Genomic DNA, 21,643 nt, shown 5'->3' on the forward strand with positions numbered 1-21,643 from the left:
AAAATCCACACTAGTTATATGTTTTATCTATTTTATATTATAAAAGATCTAACAGAAATTTCTACAAATACAATTGTAAAGGGTAAGTGGCTAATCAAAATTAACAACTTGTATGCATATTAGAAGATATTAAAGTATAGGTAATCAGTTTTAGATGATATATCTTCCACTCTCCACAGTGGGCCTCAGTATGTGATTTTGTTAAGTAATATTCAGAATAGAAAAGTGATTTTAAAATCCTAAAATTATATAAGATATTCTGCTATGAAGTCTCTAAAGTTATTATTATGTCACATAGAAGTTTTTAGAAAACAACAGTTAGAGCAAGAAGGCTGTAACCAAGCAAGACATAGCTTCTTCCTGCAAAACTGCTCTATATCAACCTCGTACTAAATCACTGTAGCAGGCAACTAGGGGTAAAAATATCCACACAATTCACCAACATTGGACTCCAGAGCTTCCAAGCAGTCATAACACCCATCTCTATTTTGATGTTCAGGGTACCAAGAAAATATACCCAAAACACCAATGAGAGAAGACTCTAATGCCTTTAATGGCTTTGCTCTTGTCAACCGGGAAGAATACCATCGGAGTTGCCTGGTAGAGATTTTACATATACAGAACCTGAAGCAATAAGCAGTTAAGCAATGCACCCAAGGCCACGGGCAATAAGTGACTGAGCCTGGATACTAACAGACGACTGCTTAATTTTCCAAATCCACACTGTGTACTCAGATTTTATATGGCACGTGGTCTGAATCTTAATTAGAAAAACTTGAACCAACTTTGGTCCAGATCCACAGCAGCTAGCAAAGACAGCTGGAATAAAATTTTCTCTGTTGTTTTTTGTCTTATGCTCCTAAATTTAGTCTCAATAGAGGTCTTAAGGCCCTTAATAATTCATCCTGATTGATTCCATTGTAGGACATAGAGTGACATACTGAGGAGCAGAAACCTGCTTAATCTCCTTGACCTGTCATCTCCGACAATCCACCCAAGGGCGCCCTTAGCATTTGATACCATCTTTTCAGATTGGCCTCTTGCATGAAATAGGATCATGACAGCTTGTAAACTTCCTAGCCACAAATTCCTTAAATTCAACTGAGATAAAAGCAGATGAGAAATAATTCTTATAACCCATATTTTTGCAAGTAACTGGCTTAGAGGTGTACTTGCTGCAGTAATAATCTGAGACAATACCATCTCCTTAAAGCCATCATGAGAAGGAATTACCACAATTAAAATAATCTTCCATGGATTGATCATGCAAAGATCAATACATCTTGGCCAAGGTTTCTTAATAAATTCCCAAGGAAAGGTAAGTGTTTCTGATGGGTCATGACAGGAAGCCCGAGCTCTATTCCTGTCTCCTCTAACAGTCAACTGAGGGCTCAGGACACTGGCTCTGGATCAGTATGCGGTACAGCAGAAGCCTTGGTTAGGTGTAGGGATGGGTATCATGTGCTTTTGAGAGGTCAAAAGGTTGAAAAGGGTGGCGAACAGAGGTAGCATTTGAAAAAAAGGCCAAATCAGAAAGGTGAGAGGCGCCTGTAAAAAGCAGTCAATCAGGAATTCCCTGGCAGTCCAGTGATTGGGACTCTGCGCTTTCACTGCCGAGGGCATGGGTTCGATCCCTGGTCAGGGAACTAGGATCCCACAAGCCCTGCGGCACGGCCAAATAAATAAATAAATGACAAACATTAAAAAAAAAAAGCAGTCAATCAGAGGGGCAATTAAGAGAGGAACAATCTAGGTACACTGTATCAAGAAGAAGACTGGGACATTCACAGCATTTGGTGGGAGGCACAGAATGGTGGAAAGCAGCTCCTGAAACAAATTCTTGTGATGAGAAACTGGGATACTGCTCCCCTTGGGCGTGGGTGGTGAGGAGCATCTTAAAGATGCCGGAAAAAAAGATTTTATAGTTTTTTTTTTTTCTTTTACAGTATAAGGACGAATTATAAGCCTTTAGACATAGATTCTAACGTATTGTCATAGAGACAATTTCTGGCTGTGGTTCGTGCAATGTGGCCTTATACTATTACAATCATACCTGGCTGATATTAGGTACTCAGAGCGCATTTGTGAAGTGGAATTTAAGGAATGGCATGCTTTTTGATAAGAACCAATGCTATTTTCCTCACAGACAGTATCTGTCATGGGCAGATGATTCACATTGATGCCTTATAAATAGCATGAATTCCTTAGGAAATTTCTCCACAAGCCCCTCCCTTCACACTAAATTCAAGATATTAGCCAAATCCTGCAGTGCTAAGTATATATATAAATCAAGCCAGGATTCTACTGACACTAAACTTGAAGAGAGAACAGTGACACAATCTGGCTTTGCAGCAGCAGGCAATCCATGACTTTGACTTTCAACCTTGGTCTTCTAAGTCATCAGACAAGCATACAGAAGACAGTGTCATACCAATTACTCCAGCATTGCATGTGCTAGGTTAGCCTTTAACAGAGGTACTAAATGAGCCTTGCGATCTGTTTAATTTGTAAAGGAATTGAGGTAATAATGGAACTAAGCGATTCTTCAGATAATAATAATGATGGCTATCATTTACCAAGAGTCTACCATGGACCCAGTATCTGGGCCAGGTGTTTTACATTCATATAATATTCACAACAGCCATGCAAAGTGAATATGATTGGCCCCATTATACACACAAGGAACCTGAGGCGAAAAGGTAACTAACCTACATCGTGTAAGTAATTTACCAATAACTGTGCTAGAGTGTGAATATCTCAGAGATGCTTGGGCATTTTTTTACCATACTATGTTACTTTGAAGAGTTAGCCATTTGTGCTCCGGGCCACTGCCCATGTTGTTAAATGCAGCTCCAAAACCATAAAGAGATCTGTCAGTGGTAATAAACAATAGTTTACGTTCAACTTAATGTACTAGAACAGAGTCAGAAGTTAATACTGTTTGTCATTCTTCTTGTTGGCCAGCTCAACACCACGGTCACATTTTTTTCTAGTCTATAATTAAATATATTAGCAAAGCTTGACTTCCGTAGAATGAAAACACAGAAGAATCAAGTAAGCCTCCCAAAAGCTTGAAGCTCTTGCTTCATGAAGAGTAGGCACACCACGAATTGCAAATATCTTTCCCCAGGTGCAGACCATTTCACAGAAAAGATGAAATGACCAAAGAAAGTGAAGCTAGAATCCCAATTTGATTTTATTTTCCAAAAACAGAAGGATGATATGCAAGTACAATGTGTGATTTCCTGATATATTCCCCTGAGTTAAACCTCTCATGATCACGGTCATATAGGCAGTTCTTGGGAAATGTGAAAAACGCTGGATGTGATGCCAGAAGTCCTGAATTCCCTATCCCAGCTCTGCTACTGTTTAGCTCCAAAATTCTGGTCCATTTAATTTTTCTAAGCCTCAGTTTCTTCACTTTTTTAAATGAGGATAATGATTCCTACCTTTCACAGCAGTAAGGATGAATTGAGATAGTGTAGGTTGAAGCATTTTATAAATCATAAAGTTCCACACAAATATACCACCACATTCAGAATACAGAACAGGAATCAGACTAGAAGCATTAGGAACTCTCCAATTCCCAAGTTCTGTCCCCACAAGGCTTGACTGACTTCCTGTCTTGAGTTCTGTGATATTTCCCTATATGTTATTTCTGGGATGTTATCCCTCACCCCACTTTTTATTTCTGATTGCTTCAGTGGGTGTCTGTCCCCAGCAATCAAACAAACCCATGACTAAAGCAACAAATGCCCCCAAAGGACTTCCCCTCTAGCCAAACAGGAAAGAGCTGTTGGACCAACAAATCACTGTTATGGCTATTAACTCCAATGCCTTACTGACAGTTCACCTATAGTTTCCAAAAAGTTTCACAGCAATTTATTCTAGGATAATTTGCTTGCTTATATACTCCAGAGCTCCAGATCTTTTCCTGGAAACAGGTATACATCTCTTACTCTACAATGGATATATGCAATTATAAGATCTTCAGAGAATAATTCTATCTCTGCCTTAAAAATTATCAATATCTCTCAAATATCACGGGAAATCTGTTAACAATTTCCTCCAGTTAAATCCTAATGATGTAAACAGATTTTCTCGGTAGGTTTAGGTACTAAGCAGTTGTGAGGTTTTTAAACCTTTCATCTTTAAAGGAACTATCCATGTTGTACACTCACAACCCAGCTTCCAGAAATATCAACTGTGTAGTCCATGTCAAAGTTGTCTCACAACTTTGGTAAAGGGCATTATGAAAAGATGTTGTTGAATAGCTCATTACTCATTGTTTACACACCACAACAGAGGCTGCAGGTAGTGGTTCTCAAGAACACAAATTGTGGCCCCAAACATTCTGAGTTCAAACCCTGGCTCTCCAACTTATTAGCAGTGTGATCTTGGGGAGGTTGCTTAGCCTCTCTGTACCTCAGTTACTTCAACTGTGCAATAGATTGATAATAGACCTACCTTACAAAATTGTTGCGTGAACTATGTAAAGTGCTTAAGACAATACCTGGCAAACAGTAAGTGTCTTATAAATGTTAGCTCTTACTACTTTTATTACTTTGCCTTCACAGGCATTAATGGGTTATACTGCATGCAGTGAAGTTTCCTGAGTCATCGTGTCCCAAACTCTCCAAACATGATACAATTCCTGGGATCTTTGCTTGTAAATAATCAACAACTCCTCATGTAAATGGATGTAAATTGCTAACACACCTTCTGAATGGCATTCTAACAGATTTTTGAACTTCCTATTCTGTCAAGGAGCTGTCTTCTTTCATGGGCAGGACTATTACAACCTTGAATATGTGAACAAGACATGAGTATAATCCTTAATATCTCCCATAGTAGTAAAAGTGTGCAGTCTTGACAAAGTTAGACAACCTGGGCTTGGATCCTGGCTCTGCCATTTACTAACTGTGTAAACCTTGGCAACTTACTAAACCTCCCAAAATCCAGTTTCTTCACATGTAAAATGTGGAAAGTAATGATATCTATCTCACAGAGCTTTGTGAGGATTAAATGAGATAACCAAATCTTAGCATAGTGCCTAGCATATAGCATATTAATTTTTCTTTGGTTTGCTTAGTCCAGTTGAAAATGAGTTCTTTGCCTGTGTGTTAATTGAAAAATTCTATTAGCAGTTGATACTTTAAGGACAATAAAATGTAAGGATGAAGTTTTACTAGCAGAAGTCTTTTCTTGTGCCATTATCTTGTGTCAGATTTAGTCCACATGAAGAGGCATTTTTGGAAGATTTTATTATAAACCTTACAATATAGAATAATCCTGGAGCATTTGTCTAACAAACATATAGAAATATGTTGAAAAGGTGATTGACCTCTGAAAAGAATCATCAATGCTTTCTTTCTACTTAAATTTCTTGTTTGTTTTCATAATGTAAGAATTGGGGTCAGAACTTCAGAATGATAAAGTCATAGTTAGAAGGTTAGAGGATGTCTAGAGGAAGGCTGTTAACTGCCCCCATTCAAGTCAGGGAGACATGACTTAAACATGGTTTGTCTTTGGCAAAGCTGAGCTAGTCTGGTCATCGTTGGTTCCTTGGTAGCTTTTCTTTACTCTTCTCAGTCCTTGAACCTATCCTGGTCCCATTATTGTTCTTACCAAGTGGTCAATTCATTTCTGTTCATGTTAACTGCTAATTAACTTGTTCACAGCTGATGGGCTCTCAGAGATGTTTGGAGATTCTTACAGTTGGAAAAACCAGAAATACTGAGGGAAATTAAGCTATAATAGAACTATAGGTTGTGAAGTTGTTAGTATGGGGGAAAGATCATTGCCTGATATTTTTTGCCCACTGTTCCTTTGTCTAGGGCCTATCTTGTTCCTGTGGACTCATTAATGTCCTTAGATTGGAATGATTATGCAGAAAAACTTTCTTTGATTTTTGATTTGGAGACGAAGGGACTCAGATCCTATTACATAATAGTTGGCTATCTCCTCTATTGCAGTTAATGGGAAGACCCAGAAAGCAATCCTGAACCCAAATCATTTCTTTCCTAAAGATATCACCCAATGACAATACCAAGGAATGGCTTATCTCCAGCCTTCCCAAAGATATGTAAAGATAATGTGTAGCTATACAAATAGAGATTTATTACAAGTCCCCTAGACTATATTGCCAGCCAGGTGGAAGTCCTGATCCCTCCTGTAACATTCTGGAGCAGCCACTGGTAACACTATGAGTGGCTCAGACATGAGGCTTATTCAGAACTAAGCATGCCTTGCTACAAAACTATTAATTTTACAACTCATACGCAGTATTGTTTTGTAAGGTTTCTGCTCTTCGATTCTGTAATTAAGATGAAATTTTAGAGCTTGAAGACTCTCAGAAATCATTTTCCCAGCTCTCTCATGTTACATATGAAGGTTCTGAGGTGCACAGAGAGCAGGGCATCTGCCCAAGTTCCCAAGGGTGATGAGTGCAGGGCAGCCCAGATCTGTGTCCCTCTCCTGCTCATAGGTCTTCTATGGTTCTTTGCCTTCAAAGTGAAGGTAACTAGGATAACAAGTCTCTCGAATAATCTGGCCCCACTTTCCTATCCATTGGTTGGACCTTGTTGCCTCATAAACATTCTCTGTGGGAAATGGCTAAGAGTGGAATTAGACCCATTATGAGGCAGATTCAATCATCTAGGTGAAAGAAAATGGGGACCTGGAGTGGAGTTGTGGCAGTAGAGATGGAGAAAAATGGATGGACTTGAGATCTGTTTTAAAGACTGAATCAAAAGGACTTTCTGATAGATTGAGTATGGTGGGTGAATAAAGGAAGGAATCAAAGATGACAGCTAGGTTTCTGGCTTGGGTAACGGAGGATAAGGAAGATAAGATAGGGGCAGGAGAATGTTGCAGGTCAAGGTGGTGAAGGACAGAGTTCTCTTAGTGTTTCAGATATGACAATCTATTTGAGAGATGGCATGGCATATGTGAGAGGAGGACAACTCTTTCCGCCTTCTTTGGATTTCATGAGGAGAGATCTCCCTTAAGCTCGCCAGCCTTTGTACTGTCTCCTTGCTCCTCCCCAAGGAGGTAGGGTGAGTTACCCTATTAGGGTACTAGGGAGACTAATTGGGCATGCATCGCCAACCCCTTCTTCCTCTTAATCTTCTGCCCACAGGAAGCATGCCTCTGCTCTGTTCCTCAATGCTGTACGTTTCAAAGGGATGGGCCTCTCTTGTGGGGAGGACTGTAGGCGTCCAGCTTTGTCTATATCTGGGAGTGTAGGGCTATTTAATTTTGGAGGTATTACAAGCCCATACTCCAGTATCTGCTTAGTAAGTTGTAAATGTGATATTTTGATGTCCCATTTCCTCTTTTGTCTTATTCCTCATCTCAGTCAGATCAGAGTAGGAAAGAGAGATGTTGTTTACTGGGTCTTCTCAAAGCCAAGAGTAGAAGAAACAGTGATAGAGGAATAGAGCATCCTAAGTCTAACACTTATGGCCATGTGGTCTCGGGAAAAGGCCTCAGTGCTTGTTTCCTAATCTAAAAAAGGGAGAAGATAACATGCACTACCCCCTTCTCATCAGATTATTATGAAGATCACATGAGATAATTCTGAAAAAATACCAGGCTTAAATTAATATTCAAATATAGGAAACATTACTTTTAGTTCCAAATGCACTAAGGAACTTAAAGATGGAATTTCTGCAAAGAGAACACCAAAAAATGGACAAATTAATATTTCTCTTGTAATAATTATTATAGATATCTTATTATATACGTCTCCTTAGGCAAACAGCAGTTTATCAAAGGTGACAGGCATGGAGAAAAAGAAAGGAAAAACAAGTAGTCTAATGCTCATTTAGTCAAATTTTCCTATTTCAAATATTGAAAAACTGCCCTATTCTTTAGCTTTGTACATTTATACAGAATTTGAGAATTGGAAACACATTCTAATGAATGGCTTCCTTTATCAAGGATGGGAAAAAATTATCTTTCATAAAACTGGAATGACAATTTAAAAAAAAAAAAACACTTCCACACACAAGCCAGGCATTACGTTCTGCTAGAAAGAAGGAAGCAAGATACAGATGTTAAGGTTCAATGTGGTTTTCAGTCAAGAGAAAACATCAACTCTAGGAAACAGAGTCACATAGCTTATAAAGTTTGGTGGACCTTCCCTGTGATGGGTTGTCACAGAAGGGCAGCAGCAAGTCCTGTGGCTGAATTTTACAAATGATTAAGCAAGTTTCAGAGTGTTAGTACGTTGGGGGAGAAGCAATATAATAACAGAGGTGATTAAATCCCACATGCTTCCTAGTGGACTCAGGAGGATGGAAAATATTTCTTTTCTGCCTACAAAAGGAAAAGGAAAAAAAGAAAAAAAAAATATCCTGAAGGGGACATTCACCAGCAGGAACTTTAGGTTAACAGAGGCAAAACCTCAAATAATCAATCAGCCTGAGAATTGCTGGCATGGTAACTTCTGTGTCACTGTTGCTAAGAATTCCTGGTGGATACTAGGCTAAGAGAAATACCAAAGAAATAATATTTATCATTGTTCTCACTTTAATAAAAGCCTGGATATTGTATACCAAGTGTTTAAATACCAATTTCCCTGTCATTTGTTCTACTTAGAATGTACAATACTTCAGGGGCAAGGTCTTTTTCACATTGCAAGGCATTGACCTACAGGAACTAAATTACAACCATGGGCCACATGGGTTAACAGTTTGAAATGTCATTAAAATTTGTGTGTTTTAAAAGAAAGACAAATATTCCATGTACCCAATTTTAAAATTTAAAAGAGAGATACTAATCACGGGCCACATGGACGTAAAAAAGAAACTCAATTGTTTTCTGAGGTAGGTCTATGAGATTTTAAACTTTGATTTGGAAATTATAAGTAAAACTTATTTTCATGTTATATCTGCTTTATGTTCAAGTCAGTAATATCATAGAGGGCAAGAAGAAGACATGGAAAAGAGAAGAAAGAATAAGGAAAAAGAGAGATAGCCAATTCAAAGGATGGCTGGGGGAGAATAGGATAGGGAGGGGGAAAAGAGAGGGAAATTTGGGAGGGACAAAGGGAAGCAGTTACACTAAAGGAAGACAGGTGTGGAATGTCAGAAAAGAGGAAATGGAAAGCATAAGACAAAGAAATGAGAGAGAAAAGGAAAAAGAGGAAGACAGAGGAAAAGGAAAGAGGCTGAGGCAAGCCAGTGGTTCAGAGGATTCTGAACTATGTTAGGTAAATGCACTTGTTGACAGTATCATTCCATTGAACTTTGAAGTGGTAACAACTGTGATAACTGTCTGTGGGAATGTCATTTAACTGTTTAACACAACTGGTCACAGATGACTTTAGAAGAATTACATACTTCTCAAAGGATTGAATCTTTTCTAAGGTAATGATAGATAATGCAAATTAAAATATCTAGAGTCCAAAAAAGAATCTGACAATCTTGGAGGATGCTTCCTGGAAACAAGTACAGACTAGAGAAACATAAATATTAATACTTCTGGTTCTTGGGGGAGAAATGGAAATGGTGGTAGTGGTAGTGCATTGCTTTCATCAAAGGCTTGGTGCTGGGCTCTCTACATGAATGAATTTGGTTTAAATTACCACTCAGAAATCAGAGAGCTCCCAGTCTGACCTTTTATACTCTCCCTAGCGAATCACCTGCCTTGCCTAAAAGACATCACTACTGCCATTTAAATAAACATATGAAAAGCAGACCATATCCTCTTTGCTCCAACGCTGCCATTATTAACTACATAATCACTATTTTCTCAAAGCCCTGGGACTGCTGTATTAGTCATAGTTGATACCTTTTTTCTCTTGCGTTTATCCTCCCAACTCTGCTAATTCCTCTTTTTTACTGATAAAAATGAAATGCTTGGTTCCTTGTGCCTTCATCTCTCTAACTTTCAGAGCCTGGACCACTAGGGCCCTGTACCTGACCACTTGACCTGGGAGCCCAACCCTTCCCTCTGCTTAGGACAATGAAAGCACCCTTGGCCTATAAGTAGCCTAGTTCAGCATTATTAGCTAAACCCCTGGTCTTAATCTGACCTGTAACCTGGTACTAGTACCTAGGCCACTTGCCCTTGTGACCAAATTCTCAATTACATTCCTTTTTCTCACTTACTTACACAACAAGTATTTGTTGAGTACCCATCTACAATGAGCTAGGCACTGGGCCACACATGGGGTGCTACAAAGCTGAGAAAGTCATAGCATCTACCCTCAAGGAGCTCACAGCTTAATGGAGAGAAAGACAGGTGAGCCAAAATAGAAATTACCAAAAATTGAATAAATAGCAAGGGTCATATGGGCAAAGTGCTATGGAAGTAGGTGGGAAAAAAACTTTCATGGGGAGTTTGCCATCCTCATTGTTTATTCTTAAAGTCAAAGCATAGGTGCCACCCCAAAATGGCTTTATGGATGAGCATCCAGTGTAGTCACAGGGTCCCATTTTGAGAAGCCCCCCTTCCTGTCCCGCCACTTGAAGTTTAAGTTGAATTTGTGTTTTGTAGGTTAAGTCAGATGCAGCATGCTCCAGGGGCTCGCACACCATCCAGCTTCCTGATGGTTTCTCAGCCTCCCACTCCCTGCCCCAGCCCCATGACCCCTACTTCCTCTACCCAGGGTTGCAACAGGGTCTGGATGATGGGTGATGTGATGGGGGCGGGTGCCCACATTCTGATATTGCTCTCCATTCCCAGTGAGGTCATGGGCATGGATACTGGGAAGGTCAAGAGCCCTGAAGTGTCTCAGGGTGAAACAAGGTGCTGGCTGTCCCCACCAGGCTGATAGCATCTCGGTACGCTCAGTAAGCAACTCTGCTGTGGCCTCTCACCCAACCTGATCCAGGGACAGAGAGCATGTTCTGGCACAGAGATTGCAATCTGGTGGCTGGCCTGGGGAGACTGACTTCCCTGAACTCTGCCAAGACCTCAATTTTGATTTTTCTCTGGGTCCCACAAATTATGTAGCCAGGTTTGGCCCCACTCCTTGAACTTTTAACCCTCAGGCCTCTGAGTTTAGAGGCAACAATCTCCTTAGCAAAATTCCTGCCTGCAGAGTCCTATTCTCAAATCCATTCTCAGCAACGTCAAATAAAACAGCAAGAATCTTCTCCCCCTGTCTCTCAGATCCCTTTTCCAAAGCCCAGCTGATTTTCCCTCTCAAATCTTGTTGTGGGCAATTAATCATGTACATGAGTTCCAGCCTGTGAAAACCAGGATGATCTTCTAGAGGAGACGGCTCCCCACTTGAAGGTCCTGCACTTTGAGCTGCATGCATGAGTTAGATGGGATCTGAGGCTGGGAGCCACTTTGGGACAAGGCTATACTATATTTTCCAGCCTTCCTGCATTTAGGTATGGCTACCTGCCTGAGTTCTAGAGTCTAGAAAAATCAATGAAATGGGAGCAGAAAATGATATGTGCCATTTCCAGACGTGACCCACAAAGTCCTCCTGCTTCATTTGTCCATTTCTTTCTCCCGTCATCTGCTGACAAGATGTTGATGCTGAGGGCAACCTTGGAAGCCCCATGTTGAAGGTGTGAAGACCTAGGAAGGAAAGAATCCCTTCTTGGAGGAGAGCTACCCATCAATCAGGAAGACTTTGCTGAGCTTAGGAAGAGTGAGAAATAAGCTTCTGTTGTGTTACCACTGTGTGCCACCGAGCTTAGGAGGTGTTATCTATTAAAGCAACTACAGTTATTCTATTAATTAATACATATGTGGAAATTTTGGAAAAATAAATAGAAAACACAAAAGAGAAGAGAAAAATAAGCCCACCACTCTGAGATCACCTCTATTAATGTTTTGGCGTATCATCTTACAGCCTTTCCGCAGGCGCTATTGCAATTACTTTTCACTGAGTCCTCAAAAGGTAACAAACAGAATGTTAAACTTTTCATATATAATTTTATTTAATTCTGAGAACAACCTTTTAAGATAGGAATCAATATTCCCACTTTAGGACTGCAGAAACTAACAACTGGAGAAGTGAAATATGACATAACTTTTAGGTAGTAGAACTGGGAATTGAATCCAGTCTGTCTGATTGTAAACCCAACCCCTTACCTCATGCTTTTGTTGTTATTGTTAAGAAAACTGGGATGCTATTGTTTTCTAAATATGCTTTGTTCACTTAATAGTTTGTGAGCAATTTCCTCTGATTAAATATTCCATTTTATATGTATCACAGTCTATTTATCCAACCCTCTAGTTGGATGTTTGGGTTGATATGTTTACACTATTATAAATAAGACTGTGGTGCGTATTCATATAGACAAATCTTTGCACATACCCATAAAAATTTCCTTAGAGCGATCTGGAATTGCTACATCAAAAGCTGTAAATATTCCTAAGGCAGTACATGATTATTGCCAAATCATTCTACATCAGCGGTTTCTAAAAAGGGGAGGAATTGCCCGCAGAAGACAATTGACAGTGTCTGGAGACATTATTAATTGTCAGGACTGGGCAGGCATCTAGTGAGTAGAGGCCAAGGATGCTGTTAAACATCCTTCTATGCACAGATCAGCTCCCCTTTCCCCCAACAAAGAATTATCCAGTCTAAAATGTCAGTAGTGCCACTGTTGAGACAACTGAACTGACATAACGGTCCCATCAGTGTATGTCACTCTTGAGATGAAATAAAGGCTGTAATAAGGGCTCTTCTCTTAATTCAGATATAATTTACAAAGAACCTACAATATGCCCTATATGCCAGATACTGTGGTAGGTGCTCAGGTAGCAATCAAGGAGAAAGCTCAGATCAACAGCCACGAGTAAAGAGAGGAGGTGACTTGGAAGTAAATTTTGGCTTCACTTGCTAGAGAGAAAGCACATCTATTTCATTTTATATTTTCATATCTTTCATATCATTTTGCATTAAATTATTTCCATATAATTCTGCATTAAATTATACAACCTCACAAGGTTGCTACAAGAAGAAATTAATATTGTTACATTCCTATTGATACAGACATGAATGCTTGATCCTGATTATTTTGAGGCAATCTCTAAAGAATAAAATTGGTTGTTTCCAGTTAGAGAAGAGCTAACACCTATCCTTCTCAAACTCTTCCAAAATATAGCAGAGGGAGGAACATTCCCAAACTCATTCCATGAGGCCAACATCACTCTGATACCAAAACCAGACAAAGATGTCACAAAAAAAGAAAACTACTGGCCAATATCACTGATGAACATAGATGCAAAAATCCTCAACAAAAAACTAGCAAACAAACTCCAACAGCGCATTAAAAGGATCATACACCATGATCAAGTGGGGCTTATCCCAGGAATGCAAGGATTCTTCAATATATGCAAATCAATCAATGTGATACACCATATTAACAAACTGAAGGAGAAAAATCATATGATAATCTCAATAGAGGCAGAAAAAGCTTTTGACAAAATTCAACACCCATTTATGATAAAAACTCTCCAGAAAGTAGGCATAGAGGCAACCTACCTCAAAATAATAAAGGCCCTATATGACAAACCCACAGCCAACATAGTTCTCAATGGTGAAAAACTGAAACCATTTCCTCTAAGACCAGGAACAAGACATGGTTGCCCACTCTCACTGCTATTATTCAACATAGTTTTGGAAGTTTTAGCCACAGCAGTCAGAGAAGAAAAAGAAATTAAAGGAATCCAAATCAGAAAAGAAGAAGTAATAAAACTGTCATTGTTTGCAGATGACATGATACTATACATAGAGAATCCTAAAGATGCTACCAGAAAACTACTAGAGCTAATCAATGAATGTGGCAAAGTAGCAGGATATAAAATTAATGCACAGAAATCTCTTGCATTCCTATACATTAATGATGAAAAATCTGAAAGAGAAATTAAGGAATCACTCCCGATTACCACTGCAACAAAAGAATAAAATACCTAGGAATAAACCTACCTAAGGAGACAAAAGACCTGTATGCAGAAAACTATAAGACACTAATGAAAGAAATTAAAGATGGTACAAACAGATGGAGAGATATACCACGTTCTTGGATTGGAAGAATCAACATTGTGAAAATGACTATACTACCCAAAGCAATCTACGGATTCAATGCAATCCCTATCAAACTACCAATGCCATTTTTCACAGAACTAGAACAAAAAATTTCGCAATTTGTATGGAAACACAAAGACCCCGAATAGCCAAAGCAATCTTGAGAACGAAAAATGGAGCTGGAGGAATCAGGCTCCCTGACTTCAGACTATACTACAAAGATAGAGTAATAAGACAGTATGGTACTGGCACAAAAACAGAAATATAGATCAATGGAACAGGATAGAAAGCCCAGAGATAAACCCACGCACATATGGTCACCTTATGTTTGATAAAGGAGGCAAGAATATACAATGGAGAAAAGACAGCCTCTTCAATAAGTGGTGCTGGCAAAACTGGACAGCTTCAGGTAAAAGAATGAAATTAGAACACTCTCTAACACCATACACAAAAATAAACTCAAAATGGATTAAAGACCTAAATGTAAGACCAGACACTATGAAACTCTTAGAGGAAAACATAGGCAGAACACTCTATGACTTAAATCACAGCAAGATCCTTTTTGACCCACCTCCTAGAGAAATGGAAATAAAAAGAAAAATAAACAAATGGGACCTAATGAAACTTAAAAGCTTTTGCACAGCAAAGGAAACCATAAACAAGATGAAAAGACAACCCTCAGAATGGGAGAAAATATTTGCAAATGAAGCAACTGACAAAGGATTAACTTCCAAAATTTACAAGCAGCTCATGCAGCTCAATATCAAAAAAAACAAACAATCCAATCTAAAAATGGGCAGAAGACCTAAATAGACACTTCTCCAAAGAAGATATACAGATTGCCAACAAACTCATGAAAGGATGCTCAACATCACTAATCATTAGAGAAATGCAAATCAAAACTACAATGAGGTATCACCTCACAGCAGTCAGAATGGCCATCATCAAAAAATCTACAAAATATAAATGCTGGATAGGGTGTGGAGAAAAGTGAACCCTCTTGCACTGTTGGTGGGAACGTAAATTGATACAGCCACTATGGAGAACAGTATTAGTTCTAAAAATAGAACTACCATATGACCCAGCAATCCCACTACTGGGCATATACCCTGAGAAAAGCATAATTCAAAAAGAGTCATGTAGAAAACCTCGCCCAGAGTCAGGCGTGTAAGCCAGCCGGAGCGGCGGCGGCGGCGGCGGTAGCGGCAGGACCGCCGTGGCGCCGGTAGCAGCGACCCGGAGGGAGCGCGAGGCGACGCTGGCTGCGGGGACCCGGTGACAGCGCAAGAGTGTACTAGATTTTACAAGTTTGCACCATGCGTGAGTATAAGCTAGTCGTTCTTGGCTCCGGAGGAGTTGGAAAATCTGCTCTGACTGTACAATTTGTTCAAGGAATTTTTGTTGAAAAATATGATCCTACGATAGAAGATTCTTATAGAAAGCAAGTTGAAGTAGATGCACAACAGTGTATGCTTGAAATCTTGGATACTGCAGGAACGGAACAATTTACAGCAATGAGGGATTTGTACATGAAAAACGGACAAGGCTTTGCCTTAGTTTATTCCATCACAGCACAGTCCACATTTAATGATTTACAAGATCTGAGAGAACAGATTCTTCGAGTTAAAGACACTGATGATGTTCCAATGATTCTGGTTGGTAATAAGTGTGACTTGGAAGATGAAAGAGTTGTAGGAAAGGAACAAGGTCAAAATTTAGCAAGACAATGGAACAACTGTGCATTCTTAGAATCCTCTGCAAAATCAAAAATAAATGTTAATGAGATCTTTTATGACCTAGTACGGCAAATTAACAGAAAGACTCCAGTGCCTGGGAAGGCCCGCAAAAAGTCGTCATGTCAGCTGCTTTAATATACTAAATGCATTGTAGCTCTGAGCCAGATGTGGGAGCTGAAGGAAAGAGTGAAATACCGGGTTATATGAGCCAAACCAGAGGGATTGAAACCAATGATGATAAAATACAGAAGCCAACAAGGAATCGTGGTTTTTAGTGCATAAGCGGAACAACTTTTTGGCTGTGTTGGGTCGTTTCTGTGCGAGGGCTTTCTCTAGTTGCAGCAAGCAGGGACCACTCTTCATCGTGGTGCGCGGGCCTCTCACTGTCGCGGCCTCTCTTGTTGCGGGGCACAGGCTCCAGACGCACAGGCTCAGCAGTTGTGGCTCATGGGCCCAGTTGCTCCACGGCATGTGGGATCTTCCCAGACCAGGGCTCAAACCCGTGTCCCCTGCATTGGCAGGCAGATTCTCAACCACTGCGCCACCAGGGAAGCCCCCGAATACAGCATTCTTAATGGGAAGACAGGGTCCCCCTCTACTTGGTTTACACGGTCTTCGCAGCATCTTCACCAGGAGTAGATTCCATCTCAAGAAACCACTCTTTGTTGATCCACAAGAAGCAAATTATCATCCGTTGCGATTTTATCATGAGATTGCAGCAATTCAGTCACATCTTTGGGCTCCACATCTAGTTCTAGTTCTTTTGCTGTTTCCACCACATCTGCAGTTACTTCATCTACTGAAATCTTGAACCCCTCGGAGTCATCCATGAGAGCTGGAATCAACTTCTTCCAGATTCCTGTTAATGTTGATATTTTGACCTCTTTCCCTGAGTCAGAAATGTTTCTTTTTTCTTTTCCATTATGGTTTATAATTCCCTTTGGTATACAGTAGGACCTTGTTGTTTATCCATTCTGTATATAATAACTTGCATCTGCTAATCCCAAACTCCCAATCCAATGCTCCCCCCCCCCGCCCCCGCTGGCAACCACAAGTCTGTTCTCTATGTCTGTGAGTCTGTTTTGTAAGTAAGTTCATTTGTGTCATATTTTAGATTCCACATATAAGTGATACATGGTATTTGTCTTTCTCTTTCTGACTTCACTTAGTATGATAATCTCTGGGTGCATCCATGTTGCTGCAAATGGCATTATTTCTTTTTTATGGCTGAATAGTATTCCATCATATTATATGTGCCACATCTTTATCCATTCGTCTGTCAGTGGACATTTAGGTTGCTTCTGTGTCTTCTGGCTATTGTAAATAGTGCTGCTGTGAGCATAGGGGTGCATGTGTCTTTTCCAGTTATAGTTTTTTTTTTTTTCCAGTTATAGTTTTTTGGGGTTTTTTAAAAATTTATTTATTTATTTATTTATTTTTGGCTGTGTTGGGTCTTCGTTTCTGTGCGAGGGCTTTCTCTAGTTGTGGCAAGCGGGGGCCACTCTTCATCACGGTGCGCGGGCCTCTCACTATTGCGGCCTCTCTTGTTGCAGAGCACAGGCTCCAGACACGCAGGCTCAGTAGTTGTGGCTCACGGGCCCAGCTGCTCCGCGGCATGTGGGATCTTCCCAGACCAGGGCTCAAACCCGTGTCCCCTGCATTGGCAGGCAGATTCTCAACCACTGCGCCACCAGGGAAGCCCCAGTTATAGTTTTGTCCAGGTATATACCCACTAGTGGGATTGCTGGATCATATGGCAACTCTATTTTTAGTTTTTTAAGGAACCTCCATACTGTTTTCCACAGTGGCTGCACCAATTTACATTCCCACCAACAGTAGGAGCGTTCCCCTTTCTCCACACCCTTGCCAGCATTTGTTATTCGCGTAGACTTTTTAATGATAGCCATTCGAATCAGGAATGTTCTTAATAGCATCTAGAATGGTGAATTCTTTCCAGAAGATTTTCAAATTACCCAGATCCATCAGAGGAATCACTATGGCAGCTATAGCCTTATGAAATATATTTCTTAAATAATAAGACTTGAAAGTCAAAATTACTTCTTGATCCATGGGCTGCAGAATGGATGTTGTGTTAGCGGGCATGAAAACAACATGAATCACCTTGCACCTCTCTGTCAGAGCTCCTGGGTGACCAGGTGCATTGTCAATGAGCAGTACTATTATGAAAGGAATATTTTTTTTTTTTTGAGCAGTAGGTCTCAACAGTGGGCTGAAAATACTCAGTGAACCGCGTTGTAAACAGATGTGCTGTCATCCAGGCTTTACTGTTCTATTTATAGAGCACAGAGTAGATGTAGCATAATTCTTAAGGGCCCTAGAATTTTCAGAATGGTAAATGAGCATTGGTTTCAACTTCAAGTCACCAGCTGCATTAGCTCCTAACGAGAGAGTCAGCCTGTCCTTTAAAGCTTTGAAGCCAAGCATTGACTTCTCTCTAGCTATCAAAGTCCTAGATGGCATCTTCCAATAGAAGACTGTTTTGTCTACATTGAAAATGTAGCATTTTTTACAATGCTTGGTGTCAGTCTGTTTATCCCTTGTAAAAATAAAGTACAGTGTGTGTGTGTGGAAAAAAAACAAAAAAAAAGAGTCATGTATCACAGTGTTCATTGCAGCACTATTATAGTAGCCAGGACATGGAAGCAACCTAAGTGTCCATTGACAGATGAATGCATAAAGAAGATGTGGCACATATATACAATGGAATATTACTCAGCCATAAAAAGAAACGAAATTGAGTTATTTGTAGTGAAGTGGATGGACCTAGAGTCTGTCATACCAAGTGAAGTAAGTCAGAAAGAGAAAAACAAATACTGTATGCTAATATATATATATGGAATCTAAAAAAAAAAAAAAAGGTTCTGATAAACCTAGGGGCAGGACAGGAATAAAGATGCAGACATAGAGAATGGACTTGAGGACACGGGGAGGGAGATGGGTAAGCTGGGACGAAGTGAGAGAGTGGCCTTACATTTCTTACTTTACCCTTTTAAATATGCTTTCCAATTATCTCATTAGAATCAAATGATTAGATCCTTACAAAATACCATATGGGCTAGACGTGTCTGAACATATCATCCTTATGTTACAGCTGAGAAGGCAGAATTGAGAATAGAGTCCAAGATTCCTGTCTCCAAGTCTAGAACATGTTCTCTTACACTCTGATGTCGTTTACAGTTTAACAAAGCAATTAGTGATCTAAGATTTTAATCTCAAACAAATGGGCTTAATCAGGCATTGCAGGGAAGAGGTTCCATAAACTAGACCAATGTCATTTCTTCCCTGTAAGTGTCTTTGGCCCAGGTTACCTCCTATAGGGTTTCTTCTGGGAAATAGGATGCCAGGAATAAACAGAACCACTTGGAGAGAATAAGACAGTCAAATACCACTACAGCATTTCTGAACTTGTTTTCGATAGATTTCAATCACTATGCTCTATAGACTGATGAAATTTAGTGTTCAGTGAAGGATATTACTACCTGACTTGGGCTTCCTACACTTACATCCCTGGTGAGTAAACTAATATCCCTGGTGACTCTGGATAGTCCCCATTTGTCTCTCCAGATGCACTTGCCACCTTTCACTGCCCTGTTCTGTGCCAGAAGGCTGACTCCTATGACCTACTGCACCAGGGCTCCCTTTGCCCTCTTGGCCTCAAGCAAGGCTGGGTTCAACCAATGAGTGGCACTGGCAGAAGATACAGGGTGTGAGGAGGGTAATGTTTCCCCAGCTCTCTCTCGTCCAGGTCATGGTTTGCCAGTGTCTGAGCTCCTCTCTCCCAGGGCCACAGCTCTGGCCCTCCCACAGCTGTAACTCCCTCTCAGAGCCTCTGAGAGAGAGGCTCTGGTAGTCGCACTCTCCTCTTCAGATCTAGGAGTGGCAGTTAATTTCTACATAGCAAGAGTAGCTATACTGTTTACCCTTAAATACCTTAATATTTCTTCCTGAAGGTGGGCTGAGGAGGAGGTGTAGCAAACAGCCAAATTTATTGGTGGTAACTATAAGGAACAGAAGGGAAAGAGATAGCTCTCACTTGGACATGTTCAATGCATATCTAATAACTACATCTTGGAAAGAGTAGGATGTAAAGGCCACCATCTCAGAAGTTAAAATTTTTATGAGACCTTTTGAGAGTATATGAAACATAAGATATGTAATCAAGAAACCTGAAAATTCAATGTTCCTGAAAGGTTGGTCGATATAATAATAGGGCTTCATAAGCCCATTATAAATAAGTATAAGGTTGGTCAATATAATCTCCCATATCTGGAAATATTTTCAAAGAAAAAATCCTAACATCTTCAAGGCCTAATGCTGGAAGGGGTGTTTTACCTTCAATAAGTTATACTGTATGAATGAAGTAGTCATGAGAAAACTAGAAATTTCAGTTAGCCAGAACAGTCATGCTTCATCCAATGCTTTTGCCTAGAAGAAGCTGGCAGTGGGCTGTTGCTAGTTGTTACCACTTGGTCAGCGACAGCCTACTTTCTCTGTAACATGATCTCCACATGAAATGAAGTAAAAGAAAAACACAAAAAAACAATGGAAGGGATGAGGGGATGAGGGTCCAGCAATTAACATAAAGATCAATTAATGCAGGGCTTCCCTGGTGGCGCAGTGGCTGAGAATCCGCCTGCCAATGCAGGGGACACAGGATTGAGCCCTGGTCCGGGAAGATCCCACATGCCGCGGAGCAACTAAGCCCATGCACCACAACTACTGAGCCCACACACCTAGAGCCCGTGCTCCGCAACGAGAGAAGTCACCACAATGAGAAGCCCGCGCACCACAACAAAGAGTAGCCCCCGCTCGCCGCAACTAGAGAAAGCCAGCGCGCAGCAACAAAGACCCAACGCAGCCGAAAATAAATAAATAAAATAAATACATTTTTTTAAAAAGATCAGTTAATGCAGAAAAGCAGTTCAGATAATTCACCAGTTATCTGGGCTTTATAAGTTCTATTTAAAAAAATGTATAAAATAAGGTCCAAATAATTAAAAGATGTGTTCATGAAATGAATCTCCTGGTTTAACTGTCTATATTAGCTGAATAATATTAGCTATATTGGCTGAATAGGCTGAAATTTCTGCTTAGAGGTGGCTGAACTGACCACATAAGGAGGTATCAGTGGTAATTACTCAATTGAATAGAAAACCTTGCATTAAGCCCTATACTGCAGTGAAAAATGAGAAGTCATGACCTTGAGTTCACAGTCAAGTAGTCATTTATATACCCAAATACTTATAATATTAAGAAAACAGAAAGGAGCATATTTAAAGCATTACAGAAGTTCAAAAGAGGGAGAGATTATATCCAGTTTAGGTGGGATGTGGCGAGGATCACCAAGAGTTTCATGAAGATGGGCTTTAAGGGATGAGAGGATTTAAACTGGCAGAGAAAAGGAGAAAGCAAAGGGACAGACCTGAATGTACACACAACAGTTAACGGTCAGCAGAGGTCACAACAAGAGCAGCTGAGCATGAAGGTTCTGCAATCCGAAGACCTCAGCTTGAATCCCAGCTCCCTCACTTACCAGCTGAGTGACTTTGAGCAAATTACTTAACCTCCCAAGCCTTAGTTTCTCCTTCTGTAACATGGGGGTGGCAATAAGCTACCTATGGGGACTGTTGAGAGGATAAAAAGAGGCAATGCTTGCTGAAGAGCTAATGCCAGGCTTGTAGTTAGTGCTCCATAAATAGAGTTATTGTTAATCAACAGGGGAGCTTCCATTTCCCTTCTATCATGTTTACATTTTTTAAAACTTGATACCCTAAAGAGGTATCTCAAAGGTTCCTCATTTTTTTCACTCAGGTGAAAAAGATCTTTTGAACTAAATTTGCAACAGCCTAAAGCTATGTTTTAGGAAAGGAAACAGAATTTA

The 21,643-nt window shown here is 40.1% G+C and overlaps 2 protein-coding genes across 2 annotated transcripts in view; one reads left to right on the plus strand and one right to left on the minus strand.

Annotated features, from left to right (window-relative positions):
- Positions 1-21,643, minus strand: part of PDE11A (phosphodiesterase 11A) — a 434,307-nt gene that overhangs the window by 404,819 nt on the left and 7,845 nt on the right. The window lies entirely within an intron of this gene.
- On the plus strand, positions 15,160-15,902 carry LOC118898513 (ras-related protein Rap-1b). The gene has a single exon (XM_036858972.1). It carries the CDS (start codon positions 15,322-15,324, stop codon positions 15,874-15,876), a length of 555 nt encoding a protein of 184 aa, XP_036714867.1. The 5' UTR covers positions 15,160-15,321; the 3' UTR covers positions 15,877-15,902.

Source organism: Balaenoptera musculus, chromosome 7 (genome assembly GCF_009873245.2).
Source record: "Balaenoptera musculus isolate JJ_BM4_2016_0621 chromosome 7, mBalMus1.pri.v3, whole genome shotgun sequence".
Classification (NCBI taxonomy): domain Eukaryota; kingdom Metazoa; phylum Chordata; class Mammalia; order Artiodactyla; family Balaenopteridae; genus Balaenoptera; species Balaenoptera musculus.